This window comes from Vicia villosa, linkage group LG6 (assembly GCF_029867415.1).
Source record: "Vicia villosa cultivar HV-30 ecotype Madison, WI linkage group LG6, Vvil1.0, whole genome shotgun sequence".
Taxonomy (NCBI): domain Eukaryota; kingdom Viridiplantae; phylum Streptophyta; class Magnoliopsida; order Fabales; family Fabaceae; genus Vicia; species Vicia villosa.
In genome coordinates this window covers 161,878,648-161,901,282 of record NC_081185.1, presented here as the reverse complement: position 1 = coordinate 161,901,282, position 22,635 = coordinate 161,878,648, and the positions used below count along the sequence as shown (strand labels likewise).

Below are 22,635 nucleotides of genomic sequence, written 5' to 3'. Positions count from 1 at the left end.
ACATTGGGTTCACATTTTGGTACCACATGCATAGTGTCACATATCTTGCATTGAGTCACATTAGATTTACGTAATATTTGATTATGTGCTTTGATAGTGTTGTGACATGTGTTTTGAGATTAATGATTGCAATGAGTGAATGTTTGAGTACATGTTTGGTTACCTACGTGGCTATGTGATTCATTGTAGTTGTGTGCATAATTGAGAATATAATATTGGTAACAAATCGATACTTCCCTTGTACTTGTTGGTTACTTGTTAATATGTGAAATATATATTGTCTTATTATTATTTACATGATTATGTTCGATGTGATCAACTTTTAAAATTATTAATTTAACTATTGTATTCCGTTATACTTTCTTCATAATGGTTTGTATTCTCACCCTTCTGTTTTAATGTTGCCCTCGTTTGGCGACATGCAGGTTCTGGAGTTTAGTAGCCGCGTGTGACCTAGCCGGAGGTTCTTCCTTGGTTATTGGAGACTAGGTAGTGAGTCGATGCTCTGGTCATGTAACACTGGGTAGACTAGGTGTATTGAACTCATGTTATGTTGTGTATGTATTATGCTATGACTGGTGAACTTATTTATTGGTTACATGTCTTTTGAGAGGCTTACAAGCCAAACCTTTTGATTATGTTTTATGTTGAATTGAGACTACTAGTCAATGTATGATCATGGTATGGGACATGAATCATTATAAATCACATGAGTATCATATATTTCCGCTGTGAATGCATATCCAAGTTAAATTGTGATTTGATATTGAGTGTTATTAAAATGACCAGGAGTATTGTGCTGTGTAGATAAATGCTGTCAGTTTTTTTTAAGGTTTTTAGTTCTTCTAAAATCATCAATGTGACGCCCTTTTGAATTATATGCATGTTATTCTCTGATTATATGTTAAATATTTTGGGGTATAAAAAGGGGTGTTACACATTGCGGTTACCACGTCCCCCTCCGTGACCCTGGTTGCCACGGGAGCGAGAACGGATGATGGGGCGGCGGTAGCCACCCTGAGAGGTGTCTTCAGTAGGTTTCGGCTGAGTAGTGTGCATAGCAGCATGAGAGCCTGTGTTTGCCATCTTAGCCATACCGACTTCTTCAAAAGTTAGCATGGAACGAGCCTGATAGAATGCCGGAAGAGGGTTGCTCTGACGAATCAAAGTAGCAACACTACGGTAAGCTTTTGGGAAACCATAGATCAGCTGAAGGACCAGACGATGATTATTGACAGGGGAGTCGACATTTCTCAACTGATCAGAAAGCATCTTAAGACGCTGACAGTAAGCAGAGACATTGGGAAAATCCTCCATACGAGTGTTAGAAAACTCTTGCTCAAGAGTGACAGCTCGGGCATTTTGGTTGTCCTGAAAAATATTTTCCAAGCGATTCCATGCTTCCATTGCATTGGAGTTGGGTTCCAGAATAGTGGTCAACAAATCGGTAGAAATAGTGGACTAAATCCACTGAAGAACGGTGACATCAAGAGTGGACCATTGTTCATGTTTGGCGTCGGTAACAGCTGGTGGTTCTTTTTCGATAGATGGAACGATGTGATGCAGGACTCGATGTGAGCGAGCATGGATGCGGAAAAGCTCGGCCCAGGTACCATATTGATCTTTTTACATCTCAAGAATAATAGGAATGTGGTTCCTAATATTGGAGACGGCAAGAGCGGGATGAAACTCCCATTTGGAACCTCGAAGCGTGGTGTAAGATTGATACCATGTAAGATAATGGAATGGGTGCTTTTCTCATTGATCTGAATAGAATATATATATATATATATATATATATATATATATATATATATATATATATATATATATATATATATATATATATATATATATACATCAATGTGTAACAATTGGTCAATTATATAATTATGATACAACATAATTATAGGAAACTAATTATGACTAATTACAACAAAATATGACATTCTATCAAATCTGAATATATTGCAGTTAAATGAATAATAGACTTATGATATGTTATTGTTTGGGAGCTAATAACACTTGTTAATTGTGAATGAGACTCACCCTTACTGTTGACATTTTTCAGATTGAGGAGTAGCGGCTCTTGATTTGGTGAGGATAGCTTATAGGCTAGCCCGTTGCATCGGTGCCATGCTCTGATTTGTAACACCGGAGAATACTAGACTTAGAGTTTAATTATTATACTCTATTTTGTTGGTTTTTGGATTATGTTTTATTGGTTTATGCATTGGTGATGTTTATGCTTTTCCGTTCGAAATAATTCCACTGTGTTGAACATGAGTTTTGATATTTTGGTGATGCGTTCCTAATGAAGCATGACAGATAATTTATGATTTGGTTTATTTTTTTTAATTGTGGCACACTTGTTCCATGTTTACTCTGAATATTATTATAATTGCCGCAGGAGTTTAGAAGGGTGTTACAGCAGACGCCTGATCCTTTTGGTGGTAACAATCTTATACCCTTATACTTATTATATATTTGTGTACATTAAAATAGCCGTGTTTTTTTCAAGATTGAATACTACAGCACTTCCCAGACATTATTGGTCGGGGAGAGGTGCCTACCTATACTGAGCTCATACCGCGTGCCAGTGCATTCAGTCCTCTTAGAGGGAGCCAGGTGCTGGATCCTTACATTCGCGGACTTGATCGCATGACTATCGAGGACGTCAGATATGACTGTCATGCTGATCACCATGAGATGGTTCCGTTTGATGAGATAACACTATACTCTGGATGGTTGGCCACCACCTCGATCATTATTGTACGTTATCTTCCGGAGCGCATCATGTGTCAGTTTGACTACACACAAACGATACCTCGCGACTCTATTGTCCCCGCTCATATATCACCATGACCCGTCAGAAATTAGAGGAGGTCTTTGCAGACTAGGAGCATCACAGGGTTCTTGAGGAGGCTCGGGCGACGATAGCAGAGCACGAATGGAGATGTGCCGAGTGGTATATCACCTGGTACAACAGAGTTTCACACCCGTACATGCTTCCCACCGCACTTGGAGATCTGCCCAAATTAGCCCACGAGGAGATTCTGCATACTAATCAGGCTAAGTTGGACCACACTCAGGATCTTCTTCCCCGATATCGTCAAATAGCTGACATGGACCTGGTAGCCATTTCAGATGGTTCATCCTATGAGGGGTCTGAGCAGAGGCGTGTGGTGGATGTTATAATTAGGCTGACACAGAAAGCATTTCTGTATAGTAGACATTATGTCAGGACTGTTGGGGCACTTGATGCTAAAGGCAAAGCCACCAAAGGGCGTGATGGACTCAGAGGCGGAGGCAGGGCCAGAGGCAGATGAGTGGCGCAGGATGATGTCCGACATACACAATAGTGATGGCTGTTGTTTTTTTTTATGTCTATATTTTTATTACGTTTATGTATGTTATTTTGATGATTTATTCGACATTATGAACGACATTATTTATACGATGTATTCTTTTTGGTCTACCTACTATTGACTTCACAATGCATTACTTTAAATTGAGTTTTGGAGTGAAATGAACATGATTTGAAAATATAGTAGACAATTTCGTATGTGCATCTACGGAACACTTTATTTTCACCACGTTTTGTAGGTGCATTTACGGAAGGATTGTTTAGCTGAAATAAGATAAATTTAACTATCAATAATGTGTTTTTAACGATTCCGTAAATGCATCTACAGAAGGAATTATATTTTTTTCAAAATAAAGATGCTTCCGAATGTGCATCTATAAAAGTAGGGACAAATTTAAAATTTCGCGTGGTGTCTAAAAGATCTATGATATATTGAGAAATTGTGATTTAGTTATTTATTTAAAAAAATATGACCATTTAAATTCATTAAACAAAATAAATTATAATGAGAATTTTTAATAAAAAAAATTAAAGGATTTTGTAAAAGAAAAAATGTCTTCTGCTTCGACCCAGATCTCACATAGTGGTCTTTCTTCCCCATGGAAAACCCTAGATCGCCGTCATAGAGCAGCTCCGGCCACCGCGATGCCGAGTCATAGCTCCGGCCACCACGAGAATATATTGGCATACTCTTCATCGCTTGTTATTCGTGTTGATGAATTGATTTTCGTATCTTGAACAGTTCGCTAGTGGAACTCTTTCTCTCTTCATCATTGTAGTAAGCCACCTCCAATCATCTTCTCCATTTCAATTTATCAATTTTTATTCAGATCCATACTTCCACCATTAGATTCTACTCATTTTTCTGCAGCAAATCAGTGATGGTATTTGAGAAAACATGCTTTCTCATTTTCAGGTTTTTTATGTAGACCTAGAATTTTGATTGCTCTAGATCTGATCGTTTGCATTTTCAATTGAGCTTAGCATTGTGCTCGGCATTGTGTTTAGTATTAGAACTTGACCAAGTTTGCCTTTTGGTAGCAAAGTTTTCATTGAATGGATGGAAAAAGATGCAATTTGTGGTTTATTCTGTAAAGCACAATCACCAAACACAATATGTCAGTAGCTGAAGTGGTAGTGCTTTTTGTTCTTTAAACGGATAATAATGATAGTTCCTTGTGTGAATTTTAAATGTAGATGTGCCTTTTGGTGCCATTGACTATAATATTGTATCATGTTTTTGCCGTTTGTCATTTTGATCACCTTTTGCCCTTTCAATATCATATACCGATCAAGTCGTTTCTTCTTTATCAGATGTTTATTCCACTGCATATGTGCTCCTTTTCTGGGCATGGTACTGGCAGTGCTGCTGGCCTTACAGGAATTATGGTGGCAAAGCCAACTGAGTTTTCTTATCAAGAACTAGCCGAGGCTACAAATAACTTTAGTTTGGATGATTAAATTGGTCAAGGTAGATTAAAAGCTGTCTATTATGCAGAACTTAGAGGCGAGGTACGCAATTGCGTCTCTATCTTTGGTGTTTAAACATGCTGCCCTCGACTCAGTCTTAAGTCGTAGCCAAATTTATGTTTTTCTCCTCACTTAAGAGAACCACTTATTTTTCCATTATTTTCTTGGATTTCCTCATACAATTTATTCCATGCAGAAAACAGCAATTAAGAATAAGAAGACGAATGTACAAGCTTCAACAGAATTTCTTTGTGAGTTGAAGGTCTTAACTCTTAACACATGTTCCTCACTTGAATCTGGTATTACATCCCTTCAAACATATTATTTAATCCATATATGATATCGTGTAACTTGTTGTAGGTTATCAGAAGTAGGAAAGAATATAGATGCAAATTTGATCTTTGATATTGCACTGAAGCATACCAACAAGGTAACGGAGCGTATCAGAGGGTATACTTTGTTTTGTTAACATGAAAATTTAACTGGTTAAGTTTATGAAGTAGATTTTTTTTCTTTCATAATTTTCCTAAATGTTTTCCTTATATGCAGTGCATGTCGGTTCAGTAATTCAACTTTCAATAAATGTCAAGGAGGTGATGCAGCGAGTTTTATTGCATGGTAAATCTGCATTGAACCTGTTTAGATTTAATTTTCATGATGGCTGAAACAATCACTATTGTTATTGTAAATTTATGTTGGAAAAAGATCTAAAGCTAAAACATTCTGGTATTTATAAAACAAAATTGACACATGCTGTCAAAAAGAGACACTAACCACCCATAACTTGTTTTATTAGCCTCACTCACTCTTGTTGGGCCAGCTCTGAACTCATAACATTCTTAGGTAATTGTTGAATCTGGTTTTGGACCTTGAGTTTACTGAAATTTACTTGTGATGAAAAATTTTCACATCATGAATGTTATAGAATGCATACTTGTAAAATTGAAAAATATGGACGCTTCTTATACTTGGACTTAAACCTCAAATTTGAAAGTATAGGAAGCCTTTAATGGCTCTAATGTTCGTTTGCAGTTTGTCTAGGCTCTAATATTAGTGTACATTGTTAAGTAATTGTTGAATATGGTTTTGGACATTGACTTTAACTTAGTCATTTTCATATTCCTTACATCCTGTCCTTTCAAGCTGCCGTTGCGGACCTCCTTCGCCACTGTTTTCGGCCACTATGTAGCTTAACGGAAAACAAAGACCAATCCCGTGTTTCCTCAGGCCGCCCTGGACTTCGTTTTTCACTAGCGTAAGTATCCTCTTTTCTCTAACTTCTGAGTTTATGTTAAATTGAGAGGAAGGGACAATTTGTGTTGAAACCCTAACTTTCTACAAAATCAATATGAACCACTATAATTTTTGTATGAAGATATGTTTTTGTTTTGTTGGTTCACGTATTTCATTAAGTGAAGAAGATATTTTTTGTTGTTCATCTTTGAAAATATCGGAAACACTGCTTATTATTTTTTAAAATTTATATCGGAAATTATTTTAAAATTGTAATAAATTATAATTTAAATAAATAATATTTTTAATTTTTTTTTTGTAAAATAAATAAATTAAAGCGATACATTGAATAGCACACAAAACAAAACACATGTATATTACATTGTTTCAAATTAATTCCAAATATTTAAAAATAAATTAATTATTGTGTGAAGGATAAGAAAAAAGAAAAACAATAATGACCATAAATTTTTAAACAAATAAAAATTGTTTTAAAATTGATATATTTGGTAAAAAATTCGAATAAACTTTTTTAATCAATCTTTTCTTTATATTCAAAATCAAATACATTGTGTATCTTATATTTTAAAAAGAAAATGCATGCACAGACATTAAGTGAATATCTTATACGTTATCAAATAAGGAAGATAATTTAAAACAATTTATATCAGAGGATGGATTCAGCGTATTTTATCAGAGAATAATATAAAACTATTTTTACTTATCTATTCTTATTTATTAAGAAAAGATATTTTTAAATTTAGGGAATTAATGTATTTAATATATATAACACATCATATACACATCATATACATCATTAGTTGAGTAACATTCATATATAGTCTCTAATATAACAGTCGTAGCTCAACAGCTGCAGTTGCCTAGTAGATATTAAAATGAATCTGCCACCATCTCACTCGCGGCAGCGTCCATCCAATGCCTCTCCATCGCCGGTAACTATCCCCAACGACCTCATCGTCGAATTACTCTCCTTACTTCCTGTGAAATCTGTTATGCGAATGAGATGCGTCAGTAAGTTCTGTAACTCCCTCTATACTGATCCTATCTTTGTTAAATTACACCTTCACCGATCTCCACAAGATCCTCACCTTGCACTTATCACTAACAGTCCCTCTGAGACAGCCAGACTCGTACCTTTCCCGGTAAACAATTTACTAGAGAACTCTCCGATCACCCTTACCGATGACCCTTCATACGTTATCAACAACTATTTCTACCCATTGGAACTCATCCACCAGGTGATTGGTTCATGTAATGGATTGTTATGTATCCTCAGTTATTCCGATATTAATCCATTCTTTTGGTTAAGTTTCTGGAATCCATCCACGAGAGCAATGTCTAAACAACTACGGTTTAGTTTCGGTCTTTTTATTGATAAGTTTATTGACCCTACATTTTTCAAGTTCTCATTCGGTTATGATAATTCAACCAACAGTTATAAGATAGTGATGTTAACATTTCACAGTGAGAAATTAAAGATAGTTGAGGCAAGAGTTTTCAGTTTGCGTGATAATGTTTGGAGAGAAATTCAAAATTTCCCGGCAGTTCCTTTTCAGTTGATAAGATTTCGCCCTCAGGTGAATGAAGGAGTGTACTTGAATGGAACTCTTAATTGGTTGGCTATTTTTTATTTCAAAGTTACTTGTGGTGAAGTGATTATTTCGCTTGATCTGAAAACTGAGACATACAGGCAGATACAGGTGCCTTCTGGTTTGGAGGAGATTCATTATGTTTATTCAACTATCGGTGTATTGATGAACTGTCTCAGTTTTTCGCATCATCTTCATCAAACTCATTTTGTAATATGGCGAATGATGGACTTCGGAGTTGAAGAATCTTGGACTCAGTTCCTAAAAATTAGCTATGAAAGTCTTAATATCGATCATTACTTAAGGGACCACATATTTGATTTGATACCATTGTATCTTTCGGAAAATGGTGATTCACTGATACTGGCTAACAGCTTAGAAGGTCAAGCAATTCTCTATAATATAAGAGATAATACTGCTGAGAGAACTAGAATTACTAATAAAATATCTTGGTTCTCTGTTAAGAATTATGTTAAAAGCTTGGCTTCAATTTTTTGAAGATAAGTTTTTCTTTCATGAACTCATGTAAGTTGGATTATGCATGTTTGATTATTTTCTTTACTAATACTTTGTCTGAGATACGATATATAAGTTGGATACTTGTTCTATTCTGTTGTTTCATTCTCCTGACTAACTGTGGTCCTTTTGGATTTTTAAATTCCTATTGCTGTATTCGAATAGTTTATAGAATATTTTTTTATATTTTGATATGCTATTACTTAGATGGTTTGAAGTTAGAGTGATTTATGAAACGTCTTTCTTGTATGATGTTATTAATAAGATGGTTTCAACTTAGAATAATTTTTGAAATGTCTTGATAACTATACTTTCTAGTTAGGCTCCAATTTTGAATGTTAAGGTTGATCAAAGTTGTTAGACAAGGTTTCATTTAGTCTTTCGTAAAACAGAAAGTGAAAAGAGAGTTTTACTTGTAAAGTTTCTAAATAAAATTAAGAATGATTGAGAGGAAAATAAGGAAACTTGACTAATAATAAATGAAGAATGATTGAGAGGAAAAAATTTAAAAATAAATGAGGTAACAATGGCCGTTTTATGAGAACCACTCTAACCAGGGGCGAATCTAAATATTATATACTGGTGTGGCTAAACGTGAAAGAAATTATGAACTAAATTATACTGAAAATAAGAAATTATATTATTTAATGCAATACATTTACAATGAAAATAATCTATCATATATATTTTTTAAAATGAGCTAAAATTACATCAGTCAAATTTCAATTATTTAAAAAATATATCTTTCTATAAGAGTTACCGGATGGTCATTTACTTACTGATTATTCATTTTGTTATATAGCTGACTATTCACAAATTTCATAGCTAAAAAAACATGTCCCAGACTTGCGATTAGTATCGTCAAGACTAAAATCAACTTTAGAAGCTTATAAATCATATCAAATGTATTGTATTTATTTGTTTCCACAAATTTTACGCAAAGATTTAAAAGTATATATATATATATATATATATATATATATATATATATATATATATATATATATATATATATATATATATATATATATATATATATATATATATATATATATATATATATATATATATATATATATATATATATATATATAGTCATTGGATTAAAACAAAAAAAATGGGATTAAAACACTCATTTACGAATGTACTTGACCATTCAATTTCTACATTATGTTCTACTTCTTCTCTCTCATGCGTCCCAGACCTTTACTATATTGGCAAAAATAATTTTGAATAAATACCCAAATGTGAAAGGAAAAAGTTAAAAAAGAAGAAATAATCTGCACATTGAAAAACCAATTTCCTTCAAATAATACATGGGATCATCTTGTACTTTCATTCACATGTATTTTTAATTGTAAAAGTGACTATATAGCATAATGAGTTACTCTACTCAGAGAAAATTCTGGTGTGGCTTTAGCCACACTGTGTGCCTGTACATGGATCCGCCCATGACTCTAACCAATATGAATTCCAGTATATCTGACCATTCTATGCTTGTTCTGAATGATCATGTTCAGGAGCCAAAGGCAAACAAGAGTTTTAAATTCATCAGTTGTAGTGCTGATTTGGATAACTTTGAGGAAACTGTCAAGAATAGCTGGAATATGCCCTTGGAAGGGAGGCCAATGTTTGTTGTTTGGAAGAAATTACAAAGATTACAACCCCACATTAAGAAGCTGAGTAAACCTATGTCTGATATCTCCAGCAAAATTGCACAAGCAAGAAAGAAACTATTCAATGCTCAAAATGATCTAGTAATTGACAAAATGAATGTAGAAAAGATTGAGAAGGTAAAGGAACATTCTAAAGATCTTCTTAATTGGCAGGATAGGGAAGAAAGTATGTTGAAACAAAGAGGCGAAAATCGATTGGTTGAGACAAAATGATGGAAACAATAAGTACTTCCATGCCTCCGTCAAGTTAAAACAACAATTCAAGAATATGAAGAAAATCCAAAAGGGAGGTGGTACATATACTACAGACCAAAAGTAGATGGAGAATAAAGTATTAGCATTCTACAACAATCTGATGGGAGATAACTTGAAAGATCTTGAAGCTGTCGACACTAGTGCAATGCGAGAAGGCAGCCAGTTGAATACAACCCAGAGGGACATGCTAATCGAGCCTATTACAGAAAAAGATATTACTGCTGCCCTAAAAAGCATTGGCAATGATAGGCCGCTGGGATTGGATGGATTTGAGGTGTATTTCTTCAAACAAGCTTGGCAGATAATTAAAAAGAGGATGTGGTAGAAGCCATTCAAGATTTCTTCATAGATAATCGAATGTATAAAGCTGTGAACTGCTCAACTGTCACTCTTATTCCAAAACATAGTGGTTCTAAAGAGATAAAAGACTATCGACCGAATTCCTATTGTAGTACTCTTTATAAAATCATCTCAAAAGTGTTAGTTAATCGATTGAGTAAGGTTCTAGGGGTGATAGTTGGGGATAATCAAGTTGCGTTTGTAAAAGGACAAAAAATTCACAATCATATTATCCTCACCTATGAGTTGATCAAAGGCTATGAAAAGAAAATAATCTCCCCAAGGTGCTTATTACAGATGGATATTCAAAAACCATACGATACGGTGGATTGGAATACGTTAGAAAAGATCTTGAGTGAGGTAGGCTGTCTACGACAATTTACTGACTGAGTCATGACTGTGGTTTCTACTGTATCATACAAGTTCAATATTAAGGGATTATATTTGATTGGTTTCATCATTTTACATTTCTATCTCGTAGGTTTGTGTCTTATCTTAATCCCTAAGATTAAGCCTCCTTCTCAAGTGAGAGATTTTAGACCGATTTCTTTTGTGGGATCTTCGTATAAATTTGTAGCTAAAACACTACAAGAAAAAGGTTGTATAGCTAGAGGAATCTGTGAGGTGGTTAACCCCTCACTAAATTTTGACATTACTTGGTGGTTACCCCGTCGCAAACCTCCAATCAGAAAACAAAATTAAAAAAGCAATAAGTGATAGGGTGCCCCTCGCAAAATAAAAAGAGGGATTTTTGTATTTATAAATTTTTACCGCTTTGCAATTAGTGAGGGGGAGCCCCTTGCAAATTCTGACTTTGTAATCAGTGAGGGGCTACCCCTCGCAGATGTTGATCAATTGTCCCATCAACCATTTCTTGTGCAGCGTGCTAGTTGGATCTAAAAAGGTGTTTACAATTTGTGAGGGACTGCCCCCTCACCGATTGCACCATATAATTATCCACTTTGCTTCACTTTTTCCCATCTACTTCAATATCATAATTACCCACTTCTCTTCATTTTCTCCCATCCACTTCACTTTCTTCCATTTCTCCCATCTTCATATCATTTCTTCTCCATTTCTCATATATTCATATCCTTTATTTTTCTTCTCTTTGTTATCATTTCCTCCTAGCAAACACTTAAAGTAATAATTTTTTATTTAGTTTATTTATCCAATTTATATATTTTAGTTTATATAAAATATTTATTAATAATATTTATTTTTTTGTTTTTTAATTTTAGATACTATTTATATTATTCAAAGCAACCAAAAAAAAATTCAAATCTATATTGTTGTGTTTTCATCCAAGGTACATTTTTTTTTCTATTTTTTCTTTAAGATGTTTACTTATATTTGTTGAATTGTGGTGTTGTTTAATAATAAAAACTAATATTTTTATGTTTTAATAATAAAAACTAATATTTCCAAGAATTACTATTTTTATAAAACAGTATTATTTTTATAAAAAAATATAGAAAAATATATAAGCAATATAAAAATAGTTTAAAAAATTATAAGTACTAATAAAACAATATTATGTTTATGTTTATAAGTGAAATGTTTATATTAAAAAAAAACAATATTATGATATATATATATATATATATATATATATATATATATATATATATATATATATATATATATATATATATATATATACATATATATATATATATATACATATATATATATATATATACATATATATATATATATATATATATATATATATATATATATATATATATTTGGAATCAAATAATAATTTTATTGCCAAAAAACATTGAGGTACATACCAATCCAAAGATCCAGGTTTCAAGAAAAGCAAATTACTATATGCAAAGAGTATTTTCTTCAAAATGTGTAGTAAGAGTCCTAATCCTAGCACATAATGAATTTGACTTTGTCAAGTACGTGTAAATCGTGACTGTCTTGAGCAAAAATGATAGAATTCTGGTTCTGCCTAATAGCATACACCAGCTCTGGTGCAGCAACCTTAAGGATCTGTCTTCTCCATCCCTTTTTACTAGCTTCCATGGTGAGCCAAGTCTTCTCATGTTGCTATATACCAAGTGTACGATGGTATCCAATCCAATTTAACAAATTAGACCAAATTTCTTTAGTCCAGCTGCAGCCAAAATAGCGGTGATAAAGGGTTTCCTGCTCAGAACAAAAAACACACATCAGGTCAGTCAGAATACCAAACTTTTGGAGTCTGGTTTTGGTGTTTATCCTTCCCGACACCAATAAAATTGCAAAAACTACATATGTGGCAAGCTTTATCGTCTCTGAAAATACCTACCTCCATAAGAGTTAACCGCAGAAGTAACACATAGGAAAACAAATTTATTTATTTTCAAAATTTAATATTAAATATGAAATTAGAAAATAAATATCAATAAAAATTTATAATTTAATAAACAACATAAAATTTCTTGATAGTGTTATTAAGATGTATTGTATATACAACAAATTATTATTTTTCAAGAAAATAAATTTGACTGCATCTAAAATGAACCATCAATTAAGTGACGGGTCACTTACATAAAACGTTATATTTATTTAAAATATAGGGAAAAGCTAACATGTGCCCTAGGGGTACAAGATAATAAGATATTTATAGAAATATTTTCTTGGAACGCGTGCATTCAATGTATCGAAACTTTAAATATGATTTTATTGCATTTAATTACTTTTAACTTTTTCTAATTATAGTATCTTAACATGTGCCCTTAGGGCACATGTTAGCATGACCCTAAAATATATTTAATGATTTAGATGAATTAATAAAAAAAGGAACACGTATTCCACCCCCATTCCACTGCACTGCCGCCCATTATGGACCGCCGCCCATCATCATCTCTCTAGTATTCTCCTAAGATTTGGGTGATAGCTCTAAACAAAACAACCAATCTCTTATTATGACTATTTTCACCCACTTCAACATCTTAGTAAGACAAAATTATGGTCTAAAACTTATATTTCAGGATCTCCATTTTAATACACCAAACCTTTTATTCCATGACCTACAAGTAACTTATTGTTGTCTAATAGCATTATACTAAGTATAGAAAAAAATATAGAAGCATATATGAATAAATTTAATCAAAGAACCCACTTCCCACTATGCTCACTTTCCATAAGACATTATTCATTTGTTTCGTTTTAAAAACTATAGGATTGTAATTAATTTAGGATCTTACTAGTTAATGATAGATTTCATCAAAACTTCACTCATCTCTTTGAAAACCTAATTTCTAAAAATACATAGTTTATCAAATTTGATACAATTAAATGAATAAAAAACATTGACAGAATATATATTTATGAGATGTTAACCGAATAATCTCTCAATTTTTCTAAAACAAATTTAGATTTGGAACCAGAGAAAGGAATGAAGAGTCTGAGAGAAAGACAAGGAAACGATAAGAAAGAGGAGAAGTATAGTCTAGTGTGATAAATCTACAATAGAATTTGCGAGTTTGATTAATCTAATGACCCTTAATTTTTGTTTATACTTTATAGTGCTTCACCCATGAGAAATTTGATCAAACCTTCACTTACCAATAAATTTAGTTAGAAAATTTCTTACCTCACCCCATGCATCTCTCACGCACCACCGATTTGGCAAAAATGTCCTCCAGTTCCGGAAGTACATTTTTTTGTTTAATGTTGTTTTATTCTGTAAATGCACATACGACCCTGGATGCATCTACGGAAGCATTTGACGTTATAACTCGCGCCAGACCTTTCCCCTCCCTTATTGTTCACATTTCAAACACTCAAACTCTCCCAACCCCAAATATCAAACTTCTAATTTCTTTCTCCCGAGTTCGACCGACATTGTCAACATCAAGTATCAACATATTCCATTAAGATCAAAACTCTATTTAATCAGTAAGTTTTTTATTTTTCGAGTTATTTTAGAGTATTTGTAAAATCAAATTAGAATTTGATATTTAGGTGTAGAAATGATTGAGTAAGTTTAGAAATATAGTTTAGAGGTATTTTTGTTGTTTAAAACGTAGATCAAGCCACAAAATCAAGTTTTTAAGTGATTGAACAGTGGACTTACGCCATTGTTGAGTTTCTGCGCTTCAGTACCTTCTGTAGATGCATCTACAGAAGAGATGAACATTAGGGCATTCCGTAGATGCATCTACGGAAGCACCATAGTTTTTTTGAAACTAAGGTACTTCCGTAGACGCATATGCGGAAGAGTAATATTTTGTTTTTCTTTTCTTGTTTATTTATAAATACACAGTGTCTAACTCAAGGTTATTTGTATCACAATGCAGATATTATGGCCCACAATCCAGATAGAGATATACATGGGAAGACTGCATAGCATGCACTCGTTCACGTCGAACGGGTGCGTATAGTATCTCAGGTCACTAATGGAGTCGTTATTGCAGCAGATGCACCTGATACACCAGCTTCAGCCGGGCATTCTCTAGTCGTTACACCCGCTCCAGCCGGGCCTTCTCTAGTCGTTCCTTCTCCATCTACTACTACACCACATAAGTCTCAGTATGATGTTAATGTTAAGGGTTCCTCACAGATGCCACCCCCCAAAGACGTCGTCGAGGCACTTCTTCTACCTTTACTTCTATGCCACCGGAGCTTCACGAGGACAAGCCGGTGTAGGAGCCTGTTTGGTACCCTGGGGGGCCTGTAGACACATCCCTGTTGACTAGGTATGCAGATCATGCAGCCAGGCCTATCTGGAAGGGAGATGTAAGTTTTCTTTGGTAATTACTTATTAATTTATTTTCTTTAGCTTATGACTTAGATTATTAATAATCGTTTTTATTTTTTTAAAATTTCAGGAGAGGGATCCCTAGAGATTCTACAACCACTCCCGCAAGATTGCCAATCTTGTGCAACCTGACTAGCCATGGTTCCAGGATGTACTATCAGCTTCTGGCCCGAGGAACCTCTGTTAGGACGGCAACATAATGATACATAACAGGATGCTGATGGCATTTGCGGAGAGATGGCATCCGGAGACTTCTTCATTTCATTTTCCTTACGACGAGATTACCATCATACTTGATGATGTGGCATGCCTCCTGCATCTACCTATCAGGGGTATCCTCCTTGATCACGGTAGGCTGGCGAAGGAGGAAGCGATGGAGATGTTGATTGCGGAGCTGAGAGCTGAACCTGTTGAGGCGCTTGATGAGGTGGAGAAGACCCACAGGGCGCACATGAGGTTTTCCTTCTTGCAGCAGAGATACCATGAGGCGCTAAGTGCGGAACATGAGGCTTTTAGTGACGAGGTAGAGGTGGATATACACTGAGAGCAAGCGCTGAGATGTTACTTTCTATATTTGATAGGCACTCAGCTCTTTATGGAATAGAGCTCGATGTACACAAACGTCGTGTATCTCAGGTACTTATCAGATACAACACGTATCCGAGAGTACAATTGGGGAGCGGCTGTACTAGCGTACAACTACTACAGACTCAAAGAGGGGTGCTTGTGGAAGGCAATGATAGTGGCAAGTGTAACACCCCATATTTTCTCTTATTTAATTTAATTAGGATTTAAATTATTTATTGGAATTAATTGGCATTTTATTGGATTATTGAAAAATTATGGAAAATAAGAGAATTGGGCCAGTGTCGTGTTTACTAAAAAGGGGGTGCTAGTAATTAGGCCTTTTCCTAAAGTTACTTGTTATTTTTCATAAAAAAAGAAAATAAGGAAAATTGGAAAATAGAAAGCAAAAGAACAAAAGAGGAGAAAAGAGCAAGAACGTGAAATTCTAGAAGCAGAGAAAGAGGAAGAACCCAAGAACTAAGCTAAGGTAAGGGGGGACTCTTTCGATTATCATTTATTATTAGGTTGTAGATGATAGGATTGAATCTGTGTATTATTTGGTTCAATTGAGATGTATGTTAGGTGTTGGAGTTTTGAAGTTAGGGCTCAAATTCATAAGTTGTATGCAATTGAACGTTTGTGATTGATTTGTGGTGTTAGATGGACTTGTTGCATGATAAATTGGTATGAAATCTCTGGAATTAACTCTAAAATTGCGTGATTATCGAACTGCTACGAATTGGATTGAGAAAAAGTGCTAAATGCTGTAAAAAACGCAGGTACTGTTGCAAGAGGGACCGTAATCGGTTACGTAACCGGTTACGTTGAGTGTTAAGTTCTAAAAATTGAAATTTTTGAGTTCGTAACCAGTTACGTTGTTTCTGTAACCGATTACAACCTGTTCAGAATAATAGCGAATAGAGTTACGTCAAGCGTAACCAGTTACACTATTCCCGTAACCGGTTACACTGAAGGTTTTCTGAAATTTTTTAATAATTTCGTGGACGTAACCGGTTACGATGTAGTTTTTTGGAAAAATATTTTATTTTCTAAACTTCATAACTTTCAAACTGTTAACCTGTTTTTGGTGCCGTTTCGAGCATGGTGAAGCTCATGAGATATTCTATGTGTTGGAATGATGAAACGGGCAGGGGGCTCGATTTTTATTTTAAACTCTCGATTTATGACTTGGATGAATTATGTATTGTTGGCATGTATAATTGAGTGTAATAATGTATAATTGTGATTATGTTATAATTGTTGTGATTATTATGGTGATGAATGATTTGTTTTGTATGATGCTTAGACATGTACATACTTTATTGGTGATGATAATGGTGAGTTATAACGAGACGGTGTTGTTCATTGGATCGGTGATGTTGTAAGTATGTTATATATGTGCATTCATTCATAAATAATTTTGGTGGATGAATCCAGGTGATGTGTTGGATCAGTGGAGGGCATAATTCCCATTGTATGGAATTTGTGTCGGTAGGTCCATATTTTGGTGATGTTTTGGATCGGTCAAATGGGTTAATCCCATGTTGGTACCACATGTATAGTATCAGTATATTACATATGCATATTGTTATAACATGATTGGATGGATTCCAGTGTTATATTTGGTGATATATCTGTTGTTGTTGTTGATAAATACCTCTCTGAAAGTCTTGTAAGATAATGGAATGGGTGCCTTTCTCATTGATCTGAATAGAATATATATACATCAATGTGTAACAATTGGTCAAATATATAATTATGATACATCATAATTATAGGAAACAAATTATGACTAATTACAACAAAATATTCTATTCTATCACACCCCCGCAGTCGAAACGGGAGGTTCACGGACACTTAGACTGGTCCGAAAATCATCAAAGAGAATGCGAGGAAGTCCTTTAGTGAAGATGTCTGCAATCTGATGTCTTGAGGGAACATGAAGGACGCGCGCCTGACCACGAGCTACCTTTTCCCGAACAAAATGAATGTCCATCACAAGGACGAGGAACTAAATCCCACGTCTTATTTTGAATAAGAGCATCAAATTCAGATTGCATTGCGGATTTCCAATTCGGGTCTGCTAAGGCTAGTTTGGGGTTTTTAGGTATGGGAGAGATGGTTTGGTCAGAGTGAGAGATTGAGAAGTTAAATATCGTGTGGGGTTTGACAATGCCTTTCATGCTTCGGGTGGTAATGGTTAGTATAGGTGGATGTGGATGTGGTTGAGTTTGTTGTGGTGATGGAGAGTTTATTGAAGTGGGTGTGTTGATCGAAGAGGTAGGAGATGATGATTGTTGGTTTATTGAGGGTAGTGGCTGGTCAATTGTGATTGTGGGTGTTGGTTGGTTATGTACAACAGGTGGTGAAATTTGATTTTGCCACTGATGTATAAGGTAGGGGTGAAGGTCATCATCTAGGAATTTATAAGAGTGAGGTGAAGGGGAGTGTAGCTTGGTGAAGGGAAATTGAGTTTCATCAAAGATAACATGCCTCGAAATTACTAATTTTCTATTAGACAAATCAAAACACTTGTAACCTCTATGATTCGACGAATAACCCAAGAAGACACACGGAGTATAACGGGGTCGTAACTTATGGATGGTAGATGACGGGAATAATGGATAACATAGACAACCAAAGACTCGAAGATGTGTGTAGGTGGGATCATGGTGATACAGAAGTTGTGTTGGTGACTGATTATGAAGTGTTTTACAAGGAATAATATTTAACAAATAAGTTGCCATGTGGAGAGCATGATGCCAAAACGAGGGGGAACAGAAGAATGAGCCAGCATAGTGCGTATCATATTATTAATGATTCTTATTTTGCGTTTTGCTTTCCCGTTTTGTGAGGATGTGTGGGAACAAGAGAAACAAAAAACTAGACCATGGTCAGTGCAATATTTTTGAAAAAGCTCATTATTATATTCACCGCTATTGTCACATTGAAATGTTTTGACTTTTTTTGCAAAAATTGAGTTTGAATGAGTTGAGTAAGTGACTTGAACGTTTCAAACACATGAGATTTTCTGCTAATAGGAAAAGTCCACAAGAAGTTTGTAAAGTCATCTAAGAATAAGACATAATATTTATGACCAACAGAACTTAAAATTGGAGACGTCCATAAATCACTATGTAAAATATCAAAAGGCATCAAAGTTGTAGTTTGAGAATCAAAAAATGGCAATTTAACCTGTTTGCCTAAAACACAATAGTCACAAACAACTGAAGAATTAAAAGGTTCACAACATATGAACTTATTTTTGCGAAGGGAATTCAAAACTGACACGCCAGGATGACCAAGACGACTATGCCAAAGACTGGATGCGAGACCGGTAAAACTGGGAGGAGTGGTGACTGGATAAAGATCTCCATGACTCTCACATCTGAGAAGGGTGATCCCCGTCTGAAAATCAGAGACAGTAAAACCAAAAGGGTCAAAGGAAACAGAAACATTGTTGTTAGTGGTGAGTCGTCTCACAGAAATTAAATTTTTAATAATTTTTGGGGCATGCAGGACATGGTTAAGGTGAAGTGGTTGGTGAGATGTGGTTATTTGTGTTTGTCCGGTGCCATGAATTGGAATTCCATGGCCACTGCCAACAATTACTTTTTGATTTGAATTACTCATTGGAAAATAAGACGAAAGATTACCTTGTGATGCGGTTGTGTGAGATGTTGCGCCCGTATCCATGTACCACTGATTGTCAGGAGTGTGGAGTGACATAGTGTGCATTGCGGCTTCAATGTCTGTCGGTATCTGAGATGAGGTAGAGGCTGTGTACACCTGAGGACGATGTCCTAGAATACCTGGATGCTTAGGAGGATCGGTAGGGCGTGTCCTATGAGAGGTGGGATACAGACAAAGTGGCATAGTCCATGGTGGTGGAGTCCAACCCCATGGTTGCCAGGTTGGGTACTGTTGTTGTTGTTGCCAAGGAGGAGCGAACCAAGTTGAGGGAGCGCTAAGAGCTCCAGACTGAGGTGCATTGCGGTTACCACGTCCCCCTCCGTGACCCTGGTTTCCATGGGAGCATGAACAGTTGCCTGGGCGGCGGTAGCCACGCTGAGAGGTGTCTTCAGTAGGTTCCGGCTGAGTAGCGTGCATAGCAGCATGAGAGCCTGTGTTTGCCATCTTAGCCATACTGGCTTCTTCCAAAGTTAGCATGGAACAAGCCTGATAGAATGCCGGAAGAGGGTTGCTCTGACGAATCAAAGTAGCAATACGGCGGTAAGCTTCTGGGAGACCATAGATCAGCTGAAGGACCAAACGATGATTATTGACAGGGGAGTCGACATTTCTCAACTGATCAGAAAGCATCTTAAGACGCTGACAGTAAGCAGAGACATTGGGAAAATCCTCCATACGAGTGTTAGAAAACTCTTGCTCAAGAGTGACAGCTCAGGCATTTTGGTTGTCCTGAAAAATATTTTCCAAGCGATTCCATGCTTCCATTGCAGTGGAGTTGGGTTCCAGAATAGTGGTCAACAAATTGGTAGAAATAGTGGAATAAATCCACTGAAGAACGGTGACATCAAGAGTGGACCATTGTTCATGTTTGGCGTCGGTAAAAACTGGTGGTTCTTTTCTGATAGATGGAACGATGTGATGCAGGACTCGATGTGAGCGAGCATGGATGCTGAAAAGCTCGGCCCATGTACCATATTGATCTTTTTCCATCTCAAGAATAATAGGAATGTGGTTCCTAATATTGGAGACGGCAAGAGCGGGATGAAACTCCCATTTGGAACCTCGAAGCGTGGTGTTTTTGGACTGGCTGGAATCACCATCAGCGGTGGATTTGCGGGTATCGGCGTCACTGTGTTTGAATGGTCTGAATGAGACATGGCTGCAGGTGGAACAATGATTGGAGATGCGTCAGTCCTTATGCACGGTGGTGTGCGACGACGGCGGCACGAACAGAGGCAGAAGGCAAGAGATTAGGGTTGTTCTCGTGTTCGGCGATGGCGGTACAGAGGATAGTAGTCCTGTTGCGGCGGCAGACTTCAAGGAGGGAGGAAAAGCGTGCGGCGCCAGACTGTAACGAGGGAGAAGAAGAAACGCGTTTTTACGTTTGCTTCTGTTTTTTTAGAGAGAGAGGGATTTTTAAAGAGAGGGATCGGTTAGGATTGATACCATGTAAGATAATGGAATGGGTGCCTTTCTCATTGATTTGAATAGAATATATATGCATCAATGTGTAACAATTGGTCAACTATATAATTATGATACATCATAATTATAGGAAACTAATTATGACTAATTACAACAAAAGATGCTATTCTATCAAATCTGAATATATTGAAGTTAAATGAATAATAGACTTATGATATGTTATTGTTTATGAGCTAATAACACTTGTTAATTGTGAATGAGACTCACCCTTACTGTTGACATTTTTCAGATTGAGGAGTAGCGGCTCTTGATTTGGTGAGGATAGCTTATAGGCTAGCCCGTTGCATCGGTGCCATGCTCTGATTTGTAACACCGGAGAATACTAGACTTAGAGTTTAATTATTATACCCTATTTTGTTGGTTTTTGGATTATGTTTTATTGGTTTATGCATTGGTGATGTTTACGCTTTTCCGTTCGAAATAATTCCACTGTGTTGAACATGAGTTTTGATATTTTGGTGATGGTTCCTAATGAAGAATGACAGATAATTTATGATTTGGTTTATTTTTTTTAATTGTGGCACACTTGTTCCATGTTTACTCTGAATATTATTATAATTGCCGCAAGAGTTTAGAAGGGTGTTACAGCAGGCACCTGATCCTTTTGGTGGTAACAATCTTATATCCTTATACTTATTATATATTTGTGTACATTAAAATAGCCATGTTTTTTTCAAGATTGAATACTACAGCGCTTCCCAGACATCATTGGCCGGGGAGAGGTGCCTACCTATACTCAGCTCATACTGCGTGCTAGTGCATTCAGTCCTCTTAGAGGGAGCCAGGTGCTGGAACCTTACATGCGCGGACTTGATCGCATGACTATCGAGGACGTCAGATATGACTGTTATGCTGATCACCGTGAGATGGTTCCGTTTGATGAGATAACACTATACTCTGGATGGTTGGCCACCACCTCGATCATTATTGTACGTTATCTTCCGGAGCGCGTCATGTGTCAGTTTGACTACACACAAAGGATACCTCGCGACTCTATTGTCCCCGCTCATATATCACCATGACCCGCCAGCAATTAGAGGAGGTCTTTGTAGACTGGGAGCATCACATGGTTCTTGAGGAGGCTCGGGCGACGATAGTAGAGCACGAATGGAGATGTGCCGAGTGGTATGTCACCTGGTACAACAGAGTGTCACACCCGTACATGCTTCCCACCGCACCTGGAGATCCGCCCAAATCAGCCCACGAGGAGATTCTGCATACTCATCAGGCTAAGTTGGACCACACTCAGGATCTTCTTCCCCGATATCGTCAAATAGCTGACACGGACCTGGTAGCCATTTCAGATGGTTTATCCTATGAGGGGTCTGAGCAAAGGCATGTGGTGGATGTTATGATTAGGCTGACACAAAAAGCATTTATGTATAGTAGACATTGTGTCAGGACTGTTGGGGCACTTAATGCTAGAGGCAGAGCCACCAGAGGGCGTGATGGATGCAGACGCGGAGGCAGGGCCAGAGGCAGATGAGTGGCGCAGGATGATGTCCGACATACACAATAGTGATGGCTGTTGTTTTTTTGATGTGTATATTTTTATTACGTTTATGTATGTTATTTTGATGATTTATTCGACATTATGAACGACATTATGAACGACATTATTTATACGATGTATTCTTTTTTGTCTACCTACTATTGACTTCA

At 36.0% G+C, this 22,635-nt stretch overlaps 2 protein-coding genes and 1 pseudogene across 11 annotated transcripts; 2 read left to right on the top strand and 1 right to left on the bottom strand.

Moving 5' to 3' along the window:
* Nucleotides 1-933: 933 nt before the first annotated feature.
* LOC131615197 (uncharacterized) lies at nt 934-2,694 on the bottom strand (annotated as a pseudogene).
* Nucleotides 2,695-3,895: 1,201 nt separating this feature from the next.
* Nucleotides 3,896-10,526, top strand: LOC131610911 (F-box/kelch-repeat protein At3g06240-like). 10 transcript variants are annotated; one of them, XM_058882990.1, is made up of 8 exons: nt 3,896-4,145; nt 4,284-4,501; nt 4,682-4,879; nt 5,034-5,099; nt 5,198-5,267; nt 5,387-5,455; nt 5,981-6,092; nt 6,942-8,388. In XM_058882990.1, exons 6-8 carry the CDS (start codon nt 5,434-5,436, stop codon nt 8,176-8,178), a joined length of 1,371 nt encoding a protein of 456 aa, XP_058738973.1. In that variant the 5' UTR covers nt 3,896-4,145; nt 4,284-4,501; nt 4,682-4,879; nt 5,034-5,099; nt 5,198-5,267; nt 5,387-5,433; the 3' UTR covers nt 8,179-8,388. The 10 variants fall into 10 exon arrangements, 8 of the variants coding, with proteins under 8 accessions (XP_058738973.1, XP_058738974.1, XP_058738975.1 ...); XM_058882991.1 differs by lacking the exon at nt 4,284-4,501 and having other exon boundaries at nt 4,732-4,879; XM_058882992.1 differs by lacking the exon at nt 4,284-4,501 and having other exon boundaries at nt 5,034-5,088.
* An 11,513-nt stretch (nt 10,527-22,039) lies between these two features.
* Nucleotides 22,040-22,459, top strand: LOC131615196 (uncharacterized). Its single transcript, XM_058886680.1, has one exon. It carries the CDS (start codon nt 22,040-22,042, stop codon nt 22,457-22,459), a length of 420 nt encoding a protein of 139 aa, XP_058742663.1.
* Nucleotides 22,460-22,635: the final 176 nt, after the last annotated feature.

Coding starts and splice junctions, on each gene's coding strand:
- LOC131610911 (XM_058882991.1), top strand. CDS start 5,434: ATGCAGCGAGTTTTATTGCATG. Junction 5,456..5,980: donor GCAGCGAGTTTTATTGCATG/GTAAATCTGCAT, acceptor TGTCCTTTCAAG/CTGCCGTTGCGGACCTCCTT. Junction 6,093..6,941: donor GGACTTCGTTTTTCACTAGC/GTAAGTATCCTC, acceptor GTAGCTCAACAG/CTGCAGTTGCCTAGTAGATA.
- LOC131615196 (XM_058886680.1), top strand. CDS start 22,040: ATGGTTCTTGAGGAGGCTCGGGCGACGATAGTAGAGCACGAATGGAGA.